This window comes from Rhinoraja longicauda, chromosome 16 (assembly GCF_053455715.1).
Source record: "Rhinoraja longicauda isolate Sanriku21f chromosome 16, sRhiLon1.1, whole genome shotgun sequence".
Taxonomy (NCBI): Eukaryota; Metazoa; Chordata; class Chondrichthyes; order Rajiformes; family Arhynchobatidae; genus Rhinoraja; species Rhinoraja longicauda.
Genome location: NC_135968.1, coordinates 8,214,046 through 8,236,755, shown reverse-complemented (window position 1 = coordinate 8,236,755; position 22,710 = coordinate 8,214,046). Strand labels below are relative to the sequence as shown.

The 22,710-nt window shown below is 45.8% G+C and overlaps 1 protein-coding gene across 2 annotated transcripts in view; it reads left to right on the top strand.

Annotated features, from left to right (window-relative positions):
* Nucleotides 1-22,710, top strand: part of minpp1b (multiple inositol-polyphosphate phosphatase 1b) — a 57,664-nt gene that overhangs the window by 7,913 nt on the left and 27,041 nt on the right. For both annotated transcript variants that reach the window (XR_013548265.1, XM_078413154.1), the window contains exons 2-3: nucleotides 926-1,023; nucleotides 2,316-2,449. Coding sequence is in view for 1 of the 2 variants with exons in the window: in XM_078413154.1 (XP_078269280.1) it covers nucleotides 926-1,023; nucleotides 2,316-2,449 (232 nt within the window). In the remaining variant the exon portion in view is untranslated. The remainder of the gene's footprint in view (nucleotides 1-925; nucleotides 1,024-2,315; nucleotides 2,450-22,710) is intronic.

The window sequence follows — 22,710 nt, the reverse complement described above, 5'->3', positions numbered from 1 at the left end:
ACAGTACGTGTCCAGGAGTAACTCAGCAGGTCAGGCAGCATCTCTGGAGAAAAGGAATAGGTGACGTTTCGGGTCGAGACCCTTCTTTGGACTGAAGAAATCTGAGGAAGGGTCTCGACCCAAAACATCACCCATCCCGTTTCTCCAGAGATGTTGCATGACCCCCTGAGTTACTCCCGCTTTTTGTGTCCATCTTCGGTGTAAACCAGCATCTGCAGTTCCTTCCTTTACATGTCCAGGCGTGAATTAATTCCTGTCCAATTGCAGCAGGACTTTTGTTCTCCTACCCCTTTTGCAGTAAAGGGCAATGTACCATTTGCTTTCTTAATTGCTTGCTATACCTGAATGTTTATTTTCTGCACTTTACTGGACTAGTATATATCAGAGTCCCTCTGCACACCTCGATTTAAATAGTTGAAACAAAGAACTGCAGATGCTGATCAATACACAAAATAATACAAAGTGCGTAAGTAATTCGGAGGGTCATGGACACCTGACGTTTTGGGTCGAGACTGAAGAAGGGACTTGACCCAAAATGTCACATGTTCATGCTCTCCAGAGATACAGCCTGACCCGATGAGTTACTGCAGCACTTTATGTCCTTTTGACTGTTAATAATTTATAGTATCATTGATTATTATATATTTATCTGCGTATTATTGCGTTAATGGTCCTGTTAAACTGCAGCGCGTAAGAATTTCATTATTCTGTTGCCAGTATATATGACTATTAAACAATCGTGACTCTTAATCATTACCTGGGAATGGCCGGTATTATACTTTATCTGTTTCCCCTTCATTATAACCTGTCCATATCCCTTTGTAACCTCATTGTGTCCTCCCCACATTGATCAACGGAGAAGTTGGCTCTTTTATACTAATCAGCAAACCTGGATAGTCATGTTGTTTTTATTTTTGTATTGCAGATGTGGTGGAAGCAACATTTTATCTCTGCACTTACGAATTCATCCTTAAAGGCATCGTTTCTCCCTGGTGTGATCTTTTCGATAAGAAAGATGCAGAGGTAAAAATGGAAAGTAATGGATTCATTACAAATAAGCTCTTAACAATTAAAGATAAACACAAAATCCTGGAGTAACTCAGCGAAACTGGACTAACATTGAACTAGTGTAAGGGTGATCGTTGGTCAGCGTGGACTCGGGCCGAAGGGCCTGTTTCCAGGCTGTATCTCTAAACTAATCTAAATCAGTAAGTGCTGCCACAGATCAGCCTGGTGAATCATCTAAATCTAATACAGCGGTTTTTGATCAAAATGGCAACTGCAAATAATGGCTCAGTGAAAGGCTTGGATAGAGTGGATGTGGAGAGGATGTTTCCACTAATGGGAGAGTCTAGGACCAGAGGCTGTAGCTTCAGAATAGAAGGACACACCACTGTTTCCAGCAGTGGGAGACTCTAGGAAAGCAGGGCCCAGCCTCAGAATTAAACGGCATACCTTTAGAATGGAGATGAGGAGGAATTAATTTATTTTGCCAGAGGATGGTGAATCAGTGGAATTAATTGCCACAGACGGCTGAGGTGATCGAATCTTTGGGTATTTTTTAAGCAGGGATTGGTAGGTTCTTGATTAGGAAGGGCATCAAAGATTACAGGGAGAAGCCAGGAGAATGGGGTTGAAAGGAAAACATGAATCAGCCATGATCAAATGGCAAAGCAGACTCGATGGGCCGAATGGACTAATTCTGCTCCCATGTCTTCTGATCTAATGTTTGTAATGCAGTGAGACCAAGAAATTTCTTCTCTTCATCGATACCGAAAAAAATCTAAACAGTAATAATAATAATAATAATACATTTTATTTATATAGCGCTTTTCATATACTCAAAGACGCTTTACAGAGATTTTGAGAACATAGGGAAATGAATAAATAGATAAATAAGTAAATAAATAAATGAACAGAGAAAGGAGACAGAAGGTGAGGTGACCTTCAGTGGTTGAAGGCAGTACTGAACAGGTGAGACTTCAGCGATGTTTTGAATGTGGTGAGTGTGGGGGAGTCTCTAACGGTTTGGGGTAGTGAGTTCCATAGGGTGGGAGCAGCGATGGAGAAAGCTCATTTCATTTAAAATCAATAATCAATCAGTACACTCATTTAAAATCAATTATCGCTCTCCAAGGGGTAAATCAGGCATCTGTGGTATCACAAAGGGAAATATTGCTTTGTTTCTAGGAAGCCATCTGTAACACCTGTTCATTCACATTTAATTGTTTTTTGCTCGCCTTGCATGAGTAATGCTTTAACTGGGAAATCTAAAAAACAATAGACTGACTTCCAATTATCTGTTTGGTTCTCAGGTACTGGAATATTTGGGTGACCTGAAGCAGTACTGGAAGAGAAGCTACGGATATAAAATCAATGGTCTCTCGAGCCACAAGCTATTCCAGAACATATTCCAATATATGGACCAGACCATCGAAGAGAATGAGAGGTAATGATGATACCTGTGAAACATGTCACAATAATGGATTAACTGTGTGTCAGCCTAATCAAACCATGATTCTTGTGCAGATACATTATAGTTAATAAGCACAGGAAAATATCAATTGTTTTAAAATTGACTGCTACGATTAAAGTTTGTGCATTGTCTATCCCCCAAATTATAGTCCACTTAATCCCACGGGTAACCAGAGCGCTGGGAAAAAAAACTGTAGTTAGCGTGAATTAAAAAAAAAAAAAAAATCTTATCCGATATTTGGTGGTGCAGCAATAGACAATAGGTGCAGGAGAAGGCCATTCGTCCCTTCGAGGCAGCACCGCCATTCAATGTGATCATGGCTGATCATTCTCAATCAGTACCCCGTTCCTGCCTTCTCCCCATACCCCCTGACTCCGCTATCCTTAAGAGCTCTATCTAGCTCTCTCTTGAATGCATTCAGAGAATTGGCCACCACTGCCTTCTGAGGCAGAGAATTCCACGGGCGGGACTTGCTGCCTTACAGTGCCAGAGGTCTGTGTGAGGTAATGCTGTTGCTGAGGACAAGGGGGTGGGGGTTGGGGCAGTAGGTGCGGAGATGGTGAAAACCTGACAGGAGTTGGGGCTGGGGTTAGACCCACACTCTTGGGAGGATGGTGTGGGGGGTGGGGGGGTGGAGAGTCGGGGGAGATACAGTGGATGGAGGACAGGGGCTCAGAGGAGTAGGGTGTGAAGGGTGATGTATAAATGTGGGGTAGAAGAAGGTTGGCAAAGCATGTATTATTTTAATTTAGAGATACAGCACGGAAACAGGCCCTTCGGCCCACCGAGTCCGCACCGACCAGCGATCACCCCGCATGTTAACACCACCCTACACACGCTCGGGTCAATTTAACATTTATATCAAGCCAATTAACCTACAAACCTGTGTGTTTTTGGAGTGTGGGAGGAAACCGAAGATCTTGGAGAAGACCCCACGCAGGTCACGGGAGAACGTACATACTCCGTACAGACAAGCACCCGTAGTCGGGATCGAAGCAGGGACTCTGTAAGGCAGCAGCTCTAACACTGTGCCTAAGTTAGCATAGGGGGTATGTTCTACGCTTGGAGCAGCAGGATGTGGATGGTGGCTGCTCAGGCTCATTCACATTGAGGTGAACTTTGCAAAATGGACTGCAGATCCAGCTGAGGGTGAAAATTAGTTTGTAGCTATTCATGGAGTTCATTGCATAACGGAAGCCAAAGCAGCGAAAATGGATGACCCGTCTCAAAACGTCACCTATCCACATTCTCCAGGGAATATAAAGAAGGGTCCCAACCCGAATCATCACCTATCCATGTTCTCCAGGGAGTCTGATGAAGGGTCGAGTCCCGAAACGTTACCTAACCATGTTCTCCAGGAGCTATTCTTCAGAGTCCCAATAGACAATAGACAGTAGACAATAGGTGCAGGAGGAGGCCATTCGGCCCTTCGAGCCAGCACCGCCATTCAATGTGATCATGGCTGATCATTCTCAATCAGTACCCCGTTCCTGCCTTCTCCCCATACCCCCTGACTCCGCTATCCTTAAGAGCTCTATCTAGCTCACTCTTGAATGCATTCAGAGAATTGGCCTCCACTGCCTTCTGAGGCAGAGAATTCCACAGATTCACAACTCTCTGACTGAAAAAGTTTTTCCCCATCTCAGTTCTAAATGGCCTACCCCTTTTTCTTAAACTGTAGCCCCTTGTTCTGGACTCCCCCAACATTGGGAACATGTTTCCTGCCTCTAACGTGTCCAGCCCCTTAATAATCTTATACGATTTAAAAAAAATGTCACCTATCCGTGTTACCCAGAGATGCTGCCTGATCTGCTTGGTTGTACCAGCACTTTGTGTCATTTTTGTAAACCAGCATCTGCAGTTCCCCTTGTTCTACAGAAAAATGGGATGTATCACCAAGCTGAAATAGAAACAACAGGCTGTGGTCTCAGTGGCAGCAATGTGACTGCTGCTTAGAAAAACAGGATGTAAAATGAAGGCCAAATGCACAGAACTTACTCTCTGACCTTGTGAGAGGACCTTTCCAAACAAAACTTAACTTGCACTCCTCTTGAACGTTTCTATTTAAATCATCAAATCTCATGTTATTATCTCATCTACATTATCTGCTGTGCCAGGTGTGGGTTCCTATAGGTGAGACCAAGTGCAGGCTCCGTGATTGTTTTGTTGAACACCTCCGCTCAGTCCGTCTGGACCTAGGCGATCTCCCGGTTGCCAAACATTTTAACTTCCCCCGTCCATTCCGATACTGACCTTTCTGTCCAGGACCTCCTCCACTGCTGTACACAAATCGGAGGAACAGCCCCTCGTATTTCACTTGGGCAGCTTACAACCCAGTGTTATGAATGTTAATTCTCTAACTACAAGTAACCCTTGCTTTCCCTCTCTCTCTCTCCGTCCCTCCCCCACCCTAGTTCTCCGACTAGTTTCACTGTCCTCCTGATTAATTTTAGTGTTTGTATGCCTTGTTGTCACCTTCCCCTCAACCAACAGTGAACCATTGTACATTTCCTTGATCAGCATCTACTTTGATCTGTCTTTTTTTCATCTTACAAACTCTTTGTACCCTTCTATATCTCCATAGAAACTTAGAAAATAGGTGCAGGAGTAGGCCATTCGGCCCTTTGAGCCTGCACCGCCATTCAGTATGATCATGGCTGATCATCCAACTCAGTATCCTGTACCTGCCTTCTCTCCATACCCCCTGATCCCTTTAGCCACAAGTGCCACATCTAACTCCCTCTTAAATATAGCCAATGAACTGGCCTCAACTACCTTCTGTGGCAGAGAATTCCACAGATTCACCACTCTTTGTGTGAAAAAAAACTTTCTCATCTCAGTCCTAAAAGACTTCCCCCTTATACTTAAACTGTGACCCCTTGTTCTGGACTTCCTGCATCTAGCCTGTCCAACCCCTTAAGAATTTTGTAAGTTTCTATAAGATCCCCCCTCAATCTTCTAAATTCCAGCGAGTACAAGCTGAGTCTATCCAGGTTCTCTCTCCCCTGACTCTCACTCTGAAGAAGGGCCTCGACCCGAAACGTCACCCATTCCTTCTCTCCAGAGACACTGCTTGTCCCGCTGAGTTACTCCAGCTTTTTGTGTCTTATTTTCTAATATTATTATTTTTTGTTGCTATACAAGTTTCCTGACAGCAGATGGGGATGTGAAACAATAATAAGACAGATGTGCTGCCTTTCCGTATCCTTGTGGAGAGGAAGCTCCTTTGATGTCAAAGGGAATTCCAAAGGCCCTTCACTTGGGCAGCTTACACCCCAGCGGTATGAATATTGACTTCTCTAACTTCAAGTAACCCTTGCATTCCCTCTCTCTCAATAGACAATAGACAATAGGTGCAGGAGTAGGCCATTCGGCCCTTCGAGCCAGCACCGCCATTCAATGTGATTGTGGCTGATCATTCTCAATCAGTACCCCGTTCCTGCCTTCTCCCCATACCCCCTGACTCCGCTATCCTTAAGAGCTCTATCTAGATCTCTCTTGAATGCATTCAGAGAATTGGCCTCCACTGCCTTCTGAGGCAGAGAATTCCACAGATTCCCAACTCTCTGACTGAAAAAGTTCCCTTCATCTCTCCCCCTTCCCATCCATCCCTCCCCCTTCCCAGTTCTCTGACCAGTCTGACTGTCCCTGATTACATTTTATCTCTGTTGGCTTTGTTGTCACCTTCTCCAAGCTAACAATGATCGATCTACATTTTCATTTATCTCCACCCCCTTTGATGCCTCGTTCTCACACCTTGCACTTCCTTATCTCTCTATCTCCCCCTCCCCCGACAATCAGTCTGAAGTAGGGTCTCGACCCGAAACGTCACCCATTTCTTCTCTCCAGAGATGCCGCCTGTCCTGCTAAGTTACTCCAGCATTTTGTGTCTATGGAATTAAAACACTGTTTTACGAGTTTTGTTCTTCTGTACAAGGGTGAAACCTTGCTATCTCTTTTCAGCGTTTTGTTTGTAATGCTGAATTCCTAAACCAAAAGATATCATCCTAAAGTCTGTTTTCAAGGTCTCTTTCGTGAATTCTAGGCCAAAGTCAATAATTAAATACGTGGGTGTACAAGGGCACTGTAGTACACTTGCAGAGCTTCCACTATTAATGATCTCTAATTGTTGAAATGTCCAAATGTTTTATGTACTCAACATGTTCACCAGTTTGATCCCTGGGATGGCAGGACTTTCATATGAAGAAAGACTGGATAGATGAGAAGGCCTACCGGGAGGAGGTGGCTGATCTGGCACTCTGGTGTCAGGACAATAGCCTCCTCTTGAATGTCACTAAAACGAAGGAGCTGATTGTGGACTTCAGAAGGGCTAAACATCCAAGGACGTACACGCCACTGGAGATAAATGGGTCTACTGTGGACAGGGTGAGCAGTTTTAAATACTTGGGAGTCCGCATCACAGAGGATCTGACGTGGGCAACGCACATTGCCGCAATGGTGGGTAAGGCAAAGCAGCGCCTTTACCACCTTAGACAGCTGAGGAAATTCAGAGTGTCTCTGAGGATCCTTCATTGCTTCTACTCTGGGGCTGTAGAGAGCATCCTGTCCGGCAACATTACAGTATGGTTATGGAACAGCTCTGCCCAGGACAGGATGGCCCTGCATAGAGTAGTGTATTCGGCAGAACGCACCATGGGAACTACACTCGTCCCCCTACAGGACCTATACATCAGAAGGTGCAGATCCAGAGCAAGCAAGATCATGAGGGACCCCTGCCACCCCAGTAACGGACTGTTCCAGATGCTACGATCAGGCAAACGCCTCCGCTGTCACGCTGAAGGATGAGACGGAGTTTCTTCCCACAGGCCATCAGGACTGTCAACTTTTATAACCCCAGAGACTACATTTTTGTCTACACTATAGTAACTTATTAACTTTATTTATATGCTGTAACTGTAATTCTTTTTTGTGCACAATCCGCAGGCATTGCCACTTTCATTTCACTGCACATCGTGTATGTGTATGTGACAAATAAATTTGACTTTACTTGATTTGACTAGGCTTATACTCGCTGGAATTTAGAAGACTGAGGGGGGATCTTATTGAAACATATAAAATTCTTAAGGGGTTGGAGAGGCTAGATGCGGGAAGATTGTTCCCGATGTTGGGGAAGTCCAGAACCAGGGGTCTACTTCCCTTCTCAAACAAAACAATTGGCTTTTCTCCAAGTATCCAGGACCTCACCCGTGGCTCGAGAAGGGACAAGGATCTTTGTCAAGGCCACATTCAACTCCTTTCTTGCTTCTCCCAATACCTCAGATAGATATTTTGGAGTTACAGCGCAGAAGCAGATCCTTCAGCCCAGCCAGTTCTCTCCGACTAGCCCGTACATTAACACCATCCTATACGCTAGGGACAATTTACAATCTTACCAAAGTCAGTTAGCCTACAAACCTGTACGTCTTTGGGATGTGGGAGGAAACCGGAGCACCCGGAGAAACCCACGCGGAGAACATAGAAACTCCGCACAGACGGCCCCCGTAGTCAGGATCGAACTCGGGTCCCTGGCGCTGTAAGGCAGTAACTCTTCCGCCGTTGTAAATTAGATGTCAACTTATTTACATCGGCGAAACCAAGCGCAGGCTCGGCGATCGCTTCGCTGAACACCTGCGCTCGGTCCGCATTAACAAAACTGATCTCCCGGTGGCCGAGCACTTTTAACTCCCCCTCCCATTCCCAGTCTGGCCTTTCTGTCATGGGCCTCCTCCAGTGCCATAGTGAGGCCCACCGGAAATTGGAGGAACAGCACCTCATATTTCGCCTGGGCAGTTTGCAGCCCAGTGGTATGAACGTCGACTTCTCCAACTTTAGATAGTTCCTCTGTCCCTCCTTTCCCCTCCTCCTCCTTCCCAGATTTCCCTCTATCTTCCTGTCTCCACCTATATCCTTCCTTTATCCCGCCCCCCTGACATCAGTCTGAAGAAGGGTCTCGACCCGAAACGTCACCCATTCCTTCTCTCCCGACCTGCTGAGTTACTCCAGCATTTTGTGAATAAATTGATTTGTACCAGCATCTACAGTTATTTTCTTATATAACTCTTCCGCCGTGACAGGCTTGCCATCCTAAGTTGCTTCAACCATTGAAAATGTGTCTGAACACATTCATTAATTGTGTGTTTTTGTGCTTTTGAACATTGTTGTTTGATTCTTAATTCACCTTTATCTCATTTTCTTCCTAATTTTTGGTAATAGCTTTGAGATGTTTCTCAGTGCCAGATGCATTCAGATTCATCTGTTATAACGTTGTAAGTGATAGGAGTAGAATTAGGCGATTCGGCCCATCTCATCTACTCCGACGTGCAATCATGGCTGATCTATCTCTCCCTCCTAACCCCATTCTCCTGCCTTCTCCCCATAACCTCTGACACCCATATTAATCAAGAATTTATCTATCTCTGCCTTAAATATTTCTACTGACTTGACCTCCACAGCCTTCTGTGGCAAAGAATTCCACAGATTCACCGCCCTCTGATTAAAGAAATTTCTCCTCATCTTCCAAAAAGAATGTCCTTTAATTCTGAGGCTATGACCTCTAGTCCGAGACTCTCCCACTAGTGGAAACATCATCTCCACATCCACTCTGTGCATTTTATCTCTATCTATTTGTTGTGCTTTGATAGCCGTTAAAGTCAGGGTTTGATTAAGACTGGTGTCTTCTGGCCTGGGATTTGTTTTGTCTCCACTGATGTGACTGGATTTAAACGTAGAAAATCCTACCACAGTACTGGCATCAGCTCTGCTGTTATAGCCAGCATTGATCAAGATGTCCTAGAAGATTTGAGAAACAAATAAACAGGGGCTTAGTCCAGAAATCAACAATCACAACTTCCAGGCCATCATAATCCGATTTCAAGCATATAAGCGTCTGTGATTCAGTACATTTTTTTCTTGTAAATATATACTTTTAAATTCTTCATCCCCCTCCCCCCCCACCCCCCCTCTTTCATTGTTCTTCATGGCAGTCCCCCACCACCGGGTCCTCCATTGTTCTTCACGGCGCCCCCCCTGCCGGGTCCTCCATTGTTCTTCACGGCCCCCCCCCCCCCTGCCGGGTCCTCGATTGTTCTTCACGGCGGTTCCCCCCCCACCGCCGGGTCCTCCATTGTTCTTCATGGCAGTCCCCCACCACCGGGTCCTCCATTGTTATTCACGGCGCCCCCCCCTCTGCCGGGTCCTCCATTGTTCTTCCGGTGGTTCCCCCCCCCACCGCCGGGTCCTCCATTGTTCTTCATGGCAGTCCCCCACCACCGGGTCCTCCATTGTTCTTCACGATGGTTTCCCCCCCACCGCCGGGTCCTCCATTGTTCTTCACGGCACCTCCCCCCCGCCAGGTCCTCCATTGTTCTTCACGGCAGTCCCCCCATCGCCGGGTCCTCCATTGTTCTTCACGGCAGTTCCCCCCCTCCGCCGGGTCCTCCATTGTTCTTCACGGCACCTCCCCCCCCGCCAGGTCCTCCATTGTTCTTCACGGCAGTCCCCCCATCGCCGGGTCCTCCATTGTTCTTCACGGCAGTTCCCCCCCCTCCGCCGGGTCCTCCATTGTTCTTCACGGCGCCCCCCCTGTCGGGTCCTCCATTGATCTTCACGGCGATTCCCCCCCCCCCTCCGCCGGGTCCTCCATTGTTCTTCACGACAGTCCCCCCACGCCGGGTTCCCATTGTTTTCCCCTGTCACAAACAGATATTGTCACAGACAGATATTAATGTGCTAGAGAGGAACTTTGTGAATACTCAGCATTTAACGCATCCTATTTTAAAAATGATTACCATCTTTGTTTTCATTCCTAGTGCATTCTAAGATGGCAAGATTTATTTTATGTTGTATTCTTCAACAGGGTTGAAGTTTAACATTTGCTTGTGTTACTTAGAAACATAGAAACGTAGAAAATAGGTGCAGGGGGAGTCCATTTGGCCCTTCGAGCCAGCAGCGCCATTCATTGTGATCATGGCTGATCATCCACAATCAGTAACCTGTGCCTGCCTTCTCCCCATATCCCTTGATTCCACTAGCCCCAAGAGCTCTATGTAACACTCTTTTACATTCATCCAGTGAATTGGCCTCCGCTGCCCTCTGTGGCAGAGAATTCCACAAATTCACAACTCTCTGGGTGAAAAAGTTTTTTCTCATCTCAGTTTTAAATGGCCTCCCCTTTATTCTTAGACAGTGCCCCCTGGTTCTGGACCCCCCAACATTGGGAAATTTTTTCCTGCATCTAGCTTGTCCAGTCCTGTTCGGCAGTCATCATGTTTCTTTCTCCGCGAGCTTGGGTTTCATCCAAAGACGTGCAGATTTGCAGGTGAATTGGCTTTGGTAAAATTGTAAATTGTCCCTAGTGTGTAGGATAGTGCGAGTGTACCGGGTGATCGCTAGTCAGGCGGACTCGGTGAGCTGAAAATAATGAATAAATAATCATTTTCAACAAAAGAATGACGACTAACAAAAAAAATATCCTCTCTCTGCCACATAATCTATCTATTGTTTGTACCAAGTTTGAAGGAAACTGCATTCAAATCACCAAGGAGAAATTTTTGATTTTTAATATCTCTTGTGAACTTGTTGCTCTTTATTCTACTCACATTTCCTTTTCTGCATTGAAGTGTCAAACCAACATGAATGAATTTGTCCCAGCTTTCCACAATGACTTTGACACATGCCCAGATTCTCAGGCTGAGTTCTTTTCATTTGATGACACCTCAAAGATTAAAATTGTGGTTGATGAAAAATAGCACAAACAATCTATCAAGAAGGGTAGGGAAAGGAAGAGGAGAGCGATAGTAATAGGGGACTCTATAGTGAGGGGGTCAGATAGGCGATTCTGTGGACGCAGTCGGGAGACCCGGATGGTGGTTTGCCTCCCTGGTGCCGGTGTCCGGGGTGTGTCTGAGCGTGTCCAGGATATCCTGAAAGGGGAGGGAGAGGAGCCAGAGGTCGTGGTACATATAGGTACCAACAATATAGGTAGGATAAGGGAAGAGGTCCTGAAAGGAGAATTTAGGGGGCTAGGAAGAGAGTTAAAAAAAGGACTAGGTAGAGGATTGAAGTGTAGGACATCTAAGGTTGTAATCTCTGGATTACTCCCTGTGCCATGAGCTAGTGAGTATAGAAATAGGAGGATAGAGCAGTTTGATGTGTGGCTCAGGAGTTGGAGCAGGGGGGAGGGATTCGTTTTTCTGGATAATTGGGCCTGTTTCTGGGAAAGGTGGGAACTGTATAGGCCGGACGGTCTCCACCTTAACCAGAGGGGGACCAATATCCTGGCGGGGAGGTTTGCTAGCACTGTTGGGGAGGGTTTAAACTAATTTGGCAGGGGGTTGGGATACAGCATGGAGCTAGTATAGGGGGTGAGGAGAAGGAAAATATAGAGGAAATAACTGGTCAGATTGGGAGGCAGAACAAGAATGCCCCAGCACAATGGGGTAGGGCAAGTCTGAACGGCATTTATTTTAATGCAAGGAGTATTGGAAGCAAGGGGGATGAATTGAAGGTGTTACTGAACACATGGGAGTACGACATTGTTGCCATTACGGAAACATGGTGGAAGGAAGGGCAGGACTGGCAGCTCAATATTCCAGGGTATAGAATCTTCAGGAGAGACAGAGAGCAGGGAAAAAGGGGAGGGGGTGTTGCAGTATTAAGCAAAGAATCTATTTCTGCTGTAAGAAGGGATGACATATTAGCGGGTTCCTCAAATGAGGCTATTTGGGTGGAATTGAGAAATAGAAAAGGGGCATGCACCTTACTGGGTGTATACTACAGACCCCCCAAACAGTCAGAGGGAAATAGAAGAACATATTTGTAGGCAAATCTCGGGGGTGTGTGAAAACAACAGGGTAGTAATAGTAGGGGATTTCAACTTCCCGAATGTTGATTGGGATAGCCAAAGTGTCAAGGGCCCTGAGGGTGCAGAGTTCCTAAGGGTCATCCAGGAGGGCTTTTTGAGCCAATATGTTGAAAGTCCAACAAGGGAGGGGGTGGTATTGGACTTAATCTTGGGAAATGAGGCCGGACAGGTGGCTGAAGTGTCAGTGGCAGAGCATTTTGGTGACAGTGATCACAATTCAGTGATATTTAAGGTGGTAATGGAAAAGGATAAAGAGGGACCAGAGGAAAGAGGAAAATTTCTAAATTGGGGCAAGGCCGATTTTAATCTGATAAGGCAGAAGTTGGCCCTGGTGGACTGGGATCAGCTTCTCGTGGGGAGGATCGCATCAGAACAGTGGGAGTCATTCAAAGGAATAATTGAAAAAGTACAGAGGAAGCATGTTCCCCTAAAGTTTAAGGGTGGGACAAACAAGTCCAAAGAACCTTGGATGTCAAACGATATAGTAGGATTGATTCGAAAAAAAAGGGGGGCTTTTGGAAGGCATAAAGAACTTAAGGCACAGACATCATTAGAGGAATACAGAAGGTGTAGGGCGGTTCTTAAAAAAGAAATTAGGAGAGCAAAAAGGGGCCATGAGATAGCACTAGCGGGCAAAATAAAAGAAAATCCCAAAGTGTTCTATAAGTATATCAAGGGTAAGAGGATAACGAGGGAAAGGGTGGGGCCCATCAGGGACCATAGTGGAAAGCTGTGTGTGGAGCCAGAGGATGTAGGAGATGTTTTAAATGAATTTTTTGCATCTGTTTTTACGAGGGAGGAGGGCGATGCGGACTTAGAAATGGAGCAGGAGGGTTGTGATGTTCTTGAGCATATTGCTATTGACAGGGAGGCGGTGCTGGAGGCTCTGGCAGGCTTAAAAGTGGATAAGTCTCCGGGCCCTGACGAGATGTATCCCAGGATGCTGAGAGAGGCAAGGGAGGAGATTGCGGGGGCTCTGGCACAAATTTTCAGAGCCTCTCTTGCAACAGGGGATGTACCGGAGGATTGGAGGATAACTAATATGGTGCCATTATTTAAAAAGGTCAGTAGGGATAAACCTGGGAACTACAGGCCGGTGAGTCTGACATCGGTGGTGGGGAAGCTGCTAGAAAAGATTCTGAGGGACAGAATCAGTCTTCACTTGGAGGATCGAGGGTTAATTAAGGATAGTCAACATGGCTTTGTTAAGGGAAGGTCGTGTCTGACTAACTTGATTGAATTTTTTGAAGGGGTGACCAAGGAGGTAGATGGGGGTAGTGCAGTGGATGTGGTATACATGGATTTCAGTAAGGCTTTTGACAAGGTCCCACACAGGAGACTAGTCAAGAAGGTAAGAGCCCATGGGATCCAGGGCACCTTGGCAAAATGGATAAAAAACTGGCTTAGTGACAGAAGGCTCTGAAAGTGGTAGAAGGGTGCTTCTGTGACTGGAGGCCGGTGTCCAGTGGGGTGCCGCAGGGATCGGTGTTGGGTCCCTTACTGTTTGTAATCTACATAAATGATCTGGATGTTAACGTACAGGGCATGATCAGCAAGTTTGCAGATGACACAAAGGTAGGGGGGGTGGTGAATAGCGAGGAAGGGATCTGCAAGCTGCAGGAAGATATAGATCAGATGGTCAGATGGGCGGAGCAGTGGCAGATGGAATTTAATCCTGAAAAGTGCGAGGTGATGCACTTTGGCAGAAATAACTTGGAGAGGGAGTACACCATGAATGGAAGGACCCTAGGGAAGACAGGGGTACAGAGGGACCTTGGAGTACAGGTACACAAGTCCTTGAAGGCAGCAGGACAGGTGGACAGGGTGGTCAAAAAGGCATATGGGTTACTGGCCTTCATTAGCCGGGGCATCGAATATAAAAGTAGGGGGGTAATGATGGAATTGTACAGAACACTGGTGAGGCCACAGCTGGAGTATTGTGTACAGTTCTGGTCACCACATTATAGAAAGGATGTGATAGCTTTGGAGAGGGTGCAGAGGAAATTCACCAGGATGCTGCCAGGGATGAAGGGCCTCGGCTATGAGGAGAGACTGAGCAGACTGGGGTTGTTTTCCCTGGAGCTTTCTATGAAGGCTGAGAGGGGACATGATCGAGGTGTACAAGATCATGAGGGGCATAGATAAGGTAGATGGCGGGGAACTTCTTCCACTGGTGGAAGGTTCAACAACGAGGGGACATAGATACAGGGTAAGGGGAGGGAGGTTTCGGGGGGATGTGAGAAAGAACTTTTTCACCCAGAGGGTGGTTGGAGTCTGGAACTCACTGCCTGGGGTGGTGGTGGAGGCGGGAACACTCACAACGTTTAAGAGGCATTTGGATGGGCACTTGAAATGCTACAACATTCAGGGCTACGGTCCAAATGCGGGAAAATGGGATTAGAATTAGACTGTGTTTGGTAACGGGCGGCACGGACACGATGGGCCGAAGTGCCTCTTTCTGTGCTGTAGGACTCTATGACTCTAATTGGGAAGTACAGGCTGAAAATGCTGAATTTTGATGTCTCCGCTATTGGGAGAGACTAGGATCAGAGGTCACAGTCAATAGTCAATTTATTTGTCACATACACATAAATGTGCAGTGAAATGAAAGAATTAAAGGATGTTCCTTAAGGAAGGAGATGTGGAGGAATTTCTTTAGTCAGAGGGTGGTGAATCTGTGGAATTCATTGCCACAGAAGGCTCTGGAGGCCGCCAATGGATATTTTTACGGCAGAGATAGATAGATTCTTGATTAGTACGGGTGTCGAGTTATGGGGAGAAGGCATGAGAATAGGGTTAAGAGGGAGAGATAGATCAGCCATGATTGAATGGAAGTGTAGACTTGATGGGCCGAATGACCTAATTCTGGTCCTATCACTTATAACCATGATTTCTGGCTTTTCTTTTACATTTTGACTATTCCACAAAGCACACGCACTGTCAAAACTGTAAGAATGGAAAAGCAATTTGTGTTAATTGAATTGGAGTATTCCTTTTGATTATCAATTGAATGGCCCTTATGTAGTACTGATCTACTGGTCGAGTTGTACAGAGGCGGTACGGTAGCCCAACGGTAGAGTTGCTGCCTTCGAGCGCCAGAGACCCGTGTTCGATCCTGGCTACAGGTGCTGTCTGTACGGAGTTTGTACGTTCTCCCCGTGACTGCATGGGCTTTCTCCGCTTGATCCGGTTTCCTCCCACATTCCAAAGACGTACAGGTTTGTAGGTTAATTGGCTTCTGTAAATTGTACATTTTTCCTTAGTGTGTAGGTTAGTGCTCGTGTTTGGGTGATCGCTGGGTGGCGCAGTGGGCTGAAGGGCCTCTTTCCACACTGTACTTCCAAAGTCTAAAGAGTCCAGTAACAAGGATGATTTCACACTAAAATTCTTGAAGTAAGCTGTGCTTTTCTTCACACTGTCATTGCAAGATTTGAGGGGAAAATAGTGAAGTGGTTGCAGCTTTAACCATAATCTTTGGCCACATTTCCTTGTTGCACAACACCCGAGTATTATCTCCGTCAACGGCTCGGGATTTTCAGTTAGTTGATGTAGCCATAGCCCTCCTGTTCATCAGGAGCCCTTTCTCAACACGTCATCATTTGAACGTGAGGCACAACGTTACTGTGCCAGGTCAAGGGAAATTGGTCAATCTCGTCACCTCCTTATTTTCCACCACCGTTCATTGCTTGGTAATTAGAAGCAGAAGCATTGACTGATTTTAATCTACCTCTCCTGCCCAATGAAAGTTGGAGCCATTTTGAACACGCCAATGGCCTTGATTTGTTCCTTTCATTCCATTGTTCTCTATACCTTATTATACCTCTAGTTTCCCTCTCCTCTGAGTCTGAAGAAGGGTCTCAACACGAAATGTCACCTAACCCTTCTCTCCAGAGTGGCTGCCTGACCCGCTGAGTTACTCCAGCATTTTGTGTCTATGTTCGCTGTAAATCGTCATCTGCAGTTCTTTTCTTCACGCCAATTAGAAAGTTGGACTTTCATGTGATTTTGTTAACGATTGGAGTTTCCATTTCTAGTATTTTCGAAAATATTTAATCTTAACCTTTGGGACCCGACACTGAGCCCAAAACATTTTGTTTATCAAATGTTGCAGTCTTTTAGACAATAGACAATAGGTGCAGGAGTAGGCCATTCGGCCCTTTGAGCCAGCACCGCCATTCACCATGATCATGGCTGATCATTCACAATCGGTACCCCGTTCCTGCCTTCTCCCCATACCCCCTGACTCCGCTATCATTAAGAGCTCTATCTAACTCTCTCTCTTGAAAGCATCCAGAGAATTGGCCTCCACAGCCTTCTATCACACATTTCCAGGATTCTGAGATCTTTTGTTCTCTCTCCTGGCATTTCATATTTCATTCATCTCCTCCTACCTTTAACTGCTTCCTTTCAGCCCTCTGCCTCGTTGTGTCATCCCATCTCCCCTGGTCTCCACCCTGTCTCACACCTGCTAAGTTTATCCAGCCTAACCTGTTTTTTAAATTTTATTTTTGTAACAAACAGGCGCCGTATTGCCAGGTGAAAGAAGAAAGGAACGGAAAGCATGTCACCTTTCAGGGTGAACAATTGCCACTGTAGTCCAGGGCTGCTATCTTTTTCGTGAGACACTAAATGCAAGTTTAGTCCATGCTCCTACATGGAGAAAACACACAATTGTGCTCAGATGTATAAAAGAATACGGCACAGGCAAAAGCCATTAGAAAGGTAAAATAATTGCAGATGCTTCAAATCCAAAAACGAAATCAAAAAAGTTAGAAATGCTCAGCAGGCCATAGTCAAAGATTGATACAGTGTGGAAACAGGCCCTTTGGCCCAACTTGCCCTCACCGGCCAACAATGTCCCAGCTACACTAGTCCCACCTGCCTGCGCTTGGCCCATATCCCTCCAAACCTGTCCTATGCATGTACTGTACCTGTCTAACTGTTTCTCAAACATTGGGATAGTCCCATCCTCTGGCAGCTTGTTCCATACACCAACCACCCTTTGTCACGCAGTATTTGGAAAGAGAGGGAACAAAGCTTAATAGTTAAATTAAAGACTGGAGCGACTAGGCTTGTATAAAAGACTGGAGCGACTAGGCTTGTATACACTGGAATTTAAAAGAATGGGAGGAGATCATAGAGAAACGTATAAGATTATTAAGGGGTTGGACACGTTAGAGGCAGGAAACATGTTCCCAATGTTGGGGGAGTCCAGAACAAGGGGCCACAGTTTAAGAAACAGGGGTAGGCCATTTAGAACTGAGATGAGGAAAATCTTTTTCAGTCAGAGAGTTGTGAATCTGTGGAATTCTCTGCCTCAGAAGGCAGTGGAGGCCAATTCTCTGAATGCATTCAAGAGAGAGCTAGATAGAGCTCTTAAGGATAGCGGAGTCAGGGGGTATGGGGAGAAGGCAGGAACGGGGTACTGATTGAGAATGATCAGCCATGATCACATTGAATGGCGGTGCTGGCTCGACGGGCCGAATGGCCTCCTCCTGCACCTATTGTCTATTGTCTATAGTTGAGGTGACCTTGCACCATTTTAATGCCAGTACTTTGGAATGCGCTGATAATCCCAGTTCACTTTCCCCATATTCCATAAACGTCTATCAGCTTTAAACATTGAACGTAGAACAGAAGAGCACAGGATCCGGCTCTGCCGTCCAAAATAGAAGGATGAAGGGGGACCTCATTGAAACGTGCAGAATAGTGAAAGGCTTGGATAGAGTGAATGTGGAGAGGATGTTTCCACTAGTGGGAGAGTCTAGAACTAGAGGTCGTAGCCTCAGAATTAAAGTATGTTATTTTAGGAAGGAGATGAGGAGAAATTTATGTAGTCAGATGGTTGTGAATCTGTGGAATTCTTCGCCACAGGAGGCTGTGGAGGCAAAGTCGGCGGATATATTTAAGGCAGAGATAGATAGATTTGTGATCAGTGCGGGTGTCAGAGGTTATGGGGAGAAGGCAGGAGAATGGGGTTAGGAGGGAGAGATTGATCAGCCATGATTGAATGGTGGAGTAGACTTGATGGGCCGAATGGCCTAATTCTGCTCCTATCACATGACCTTCCCATAATCTCCTCGACCAGCATGTGATCCATAATCCCTCCATTACCGGTATATCCATGTGCCTATCTAAAAGCCCCTTCAACATCACTATTGTATCTGCTTCCACCACACCCTGTCCAGGAATCTACCACTTTTTGTGTTTAAAAAAAAAACTTGTCCCGCACATCACTTTTAAACCTCCCTCCTGTGCCCTTAAAGCAACGCTCTCTAGACTTTGACAATTCCACCGTGGGAAAATGGTTCTGACTGTTTACCTGAACTATGACTTTCATAATTTTATACACTTCTATCATATCTCCCCTCAATCACGAATGGTTCAGAGAAAACAATCCTTTTTTAGATTTAGATTTAGAGATACAGCGCAGAAACAGGCCCTTCGGCCCACCGGGTCCGTGCCGCCCAGCGATTCCCGCACACTAACACTATCCTACACCCACTAGAGACAATTTTTATATTTGCCCAGCCAATTAACCTACATACCTGTACGTCTTTGGAGTGTGGGAGGAAACCGAAGATCTCGGAGAAAACCCACGCAGGTCACGGGGAGAACGTACAAACTCCGTACAGACGGCGCTCGTAGTCAGGATCGAACCCGAGTCTCCGGCGCTGCATTCGCTGTAAGGCAGCAACTTTACCGCTGCGTCACCGTGCCACCCTTTGTCCAACCTCTCCTTATAGCTCATGCACTCTAAATCAGGCATTGTAGGAAGGAACTGCAGATGTGTGGGAAAGAACTGTAGATATTGATTTACCGAAGCTAGATACAAAATGCTGGAATAACTCAGCGGGACAGGCAGCATCTCTGAAGAGAAGGAATGGGTGACGTTTCGGGTCGAGACCCTTCTTCAGACTGCAGAAGGGTCTCGACCCGAAATGTCACCCATTCCTTCTCTTCAGAGATGCTGCCTGTCCCGCTGAGTTACTCCTGCATTTTGTGTCTAAATCAGACAGTGTTCTGGTAAGCCACTTCTAAACCCTTTTTAATGCCCACACATTCTTCCTCTATTGGTTCAAGGTCTTTTATTGTCACGTGCACCAATTAAGGTTCAATGATATTTGATTTACCATACAGCCATACTAAAAAAAGCAACAAGACAAACAACCACATAAAAGTTAGCATAAACATCCACCACAGCGGATTCCCCACGTTCCTCACTGTGATGGAAGGCAATAAAGTCCAAACTTCTTCCCTCTTTATTCTCCCACAGTCGGGGCAGTCGAACCATCTGCTGTTGGGGCGATCGAAGCTCCCACAGCTGGCGATCGAAGTTCCCGCGTCAGGGCGATCGAAGCTCCTGCAGCTTGGAGCTCCCGAAGTCAGTCTCTTACCAGGGACCGCGAGCTGGAATTCTCTGCCACAGAAGACAATGGAGGCCAATTCACTGGATGTTTTCTAGATATAGCTCTTGGGGCGAAGGGAATCAAGGGATATAGGGAAAAAGCAGAAAAGGGGTACTGATTTTGGATGATCAACCTTGATCATATTGAATGGCTGTGCTGGCTCTTAAGGGCCGATTGGCCTACTCCTGCACCTGTTTTTTATGTTTCTAAGAGTCTCAGCGAGTAACTATTGGGTATTTATGGAGATGGAGATTAATCCAAACAAATGCGAGATATTGCACTTTGGTCGGCCGAATGTAAGGGGCAAGTATATGGTGAATGGCAAGACCCTCAACAGTATTGATATGCAGAAGTATCTTGGGGTCAAAGTCCACAGCTCCTTGAAAGTGTTAAATTGGTAAAGAAGCCATATTGTGCGTTTGCCTTCATCGGTCGGGGCATTGAGTATGAGGTGATTGAGGGACTGGTACTCAAAATAGTCCTAGACAATACTTTCATATATTGTGGCTCCGTTTTCAACTGTTTAAAAGAAAAAGCCCTTTATATAAAAACATAGAAAATAGGCGCAGGAGGAGGCCATTCGGCCCTTCGAGCCAGCACCGCCATTAATTGTGATCATGGCTGATCATCCACAATCAGTAACCTGTGTCTGCCTTCTCCCCGTATCCCTCCATTCCACTAGTCCCTAGAGCTCTATCTAACTCTCGTTTAAATTCATCCACTGCCTACTGTGGGAGAGGATTCCACAGATTCACAACTCTCCGGGTGAGAACGTTTTTTCTCACCTCAGTTTTAAATGGCCTCCCCTTTATTCTTAGACTGTGCCCCCTGGTCTTTGTACGCAATCTGAAAAGTGCAAAATGCACAGTCGGATAAAGTGCACAGAAATATTAGTGTGCACAGAGGAGAAAAATTAGCAGATGTATTAGCAAAACCAACCCTGCACAAATATCGCAATGCTGTGTCTAGGTTTGATCATAACCAAATATAGATTGCATTGCATAAAAGTACATTTAGTAATTAGGAGATTCACAATAATAACATTCAACATATTTAATAGTGACCTTTGATATGAGAGTGTGTCGCAGACTAAATATGTTTATATTAAGTATTATTTTCCAGAAATTAATAGGCAGGAAACTAAGTCTTCTTGCCAAGACGTTAGATGGAGTGCAGCTGTTACACAATTGAAAATGTATATCATTGACTGAAGCACAAGAACAATAATTTCAGGATCATTTGGTGTCGTAATGTAAATTTGATTAACATTTCTCAGAATGTGTTGCATTTACACTTCGGTTACAGTTTCCATGTCAGAAATTAGTTTAGTTTAGTTTAGAGATACGGCCCACAAAGTCCCCACCGACAAACAATCCCCGCACATTACCACAAGCCTACACACATGGGACAATTTACACTTATACCAAATATACGAACCATAGCCAACTAACCTACAAACCTGCACATGTTTGGAGGAGGCAACCGGAGATCCCGGAGAAAACTGACGGGGCGAACGTACAAACTCCGTACAGACAGCACCTATAGTCGGGATTGAACCCAGGTCTCCAGCGCTGTAAGGCAGCAACTCTACCGTTCTGCCAGCGCGCATGTTACATTATTATTTCAAAAGACACAAAGTGCTGGAGTCCCGCTGAGTGACTTTTTTTTTGTAAACCAGCATCTGCAGTTCCTCGTGTTTCCATCTTACATTCTGAATTGTTCATTATTGTTTTAGCAATCCTGATGAAGGAATTGGACCAGATTTATCCCTGGGGTGACCACTCTCGGGTGCTCCTACGATAGCCAGGTCTTCACAGTGTCTCTTATATATCGGCGAGACCAAACACAGACTGGGCGACAGTTTTGTGGAACACCTTCGCTCAGCCCGCCTGAACCTACCTGATCTCCCGGATGCTGGATACTGTAGTTCTCCCTATTCCCACACAGACCTTTCTGCCCTAGGTCTCCTCCATTATCAGAGTGAGGCTAAACACAAATTGGAGGAACAGCATCTCATTTCGCTTGGGCAGCTTACAGCCCAGTGGTATGATTCTTGATTTCTCTCACCTCAGGTAGCATTCCCTCTCTCTCTATCCGTTCCCCACCCAAGTCGCACTCGTGTCTCAATTTCACCCTTCAAACAGCTAACCTTGGCCTGTTTCCTTTATCATTGTTACTTTTTTGCGTATCTTTTATTCATTGTTCTTTATCTCTCCACATCACCGTCTATATCTCTCGTTTCCCTTATCCCTAGCCAGCCTGAAGAAGGGTCTCGGCCTGAAACGTCACCCATTCCTTCTCTCCAGAGATGCTTGCTGTCCCGCTGAGTTACTCCAGCTGTTTGTGTCTATCTTCACAGTGCAACACCAGCCTAGGCCGCCACTAAAATCATTCCGAAGATGGACACAAAAAGCTGGAGTAACTCAGCGGAACTGGCAGCATCTCTGGAGAGAAGGAATGGGTGATGTTTCAGGTCGAGACCCTTCTTCAGACTTCTTCAGTCTGAAGAAGTGCCTCGACCTGAAACGTCACCCATTCCTTTTCTCCAGAGATGCTGCGAGTCCCGCTGAGTTACTCCAGCTCTTTGTGTCTATCTTGGGTTTAAACCAGCATCTGCAGTTCCTTCTGACACACTAAAATAACTCCTGTACTTACAGATTTTCTTTTGGTCTTCATAACCCACCCCGCTCAAATCTCTGTCCTGCTTTACTCCCCCACCCGTTGTCCTTCAAGAGCCTTCTCCATCCCTTCCCTGGCCTTAAACCTTCTGATTAGCCTAATCTCCCTACACCCCCACCTTTATGTCTCAGCCTAATGTGTGCCATATGTGAAGAAGTCAGTCCTGTGTTTAGCCTTCGATTAACATTTCAAAATATTTTTGTTCCAATGTTTTAACCTCTTTGAAGACCAATTTAACTTAAAATGTCATTGAGTCATAATCATGTAACACAGAAACAGGTTTT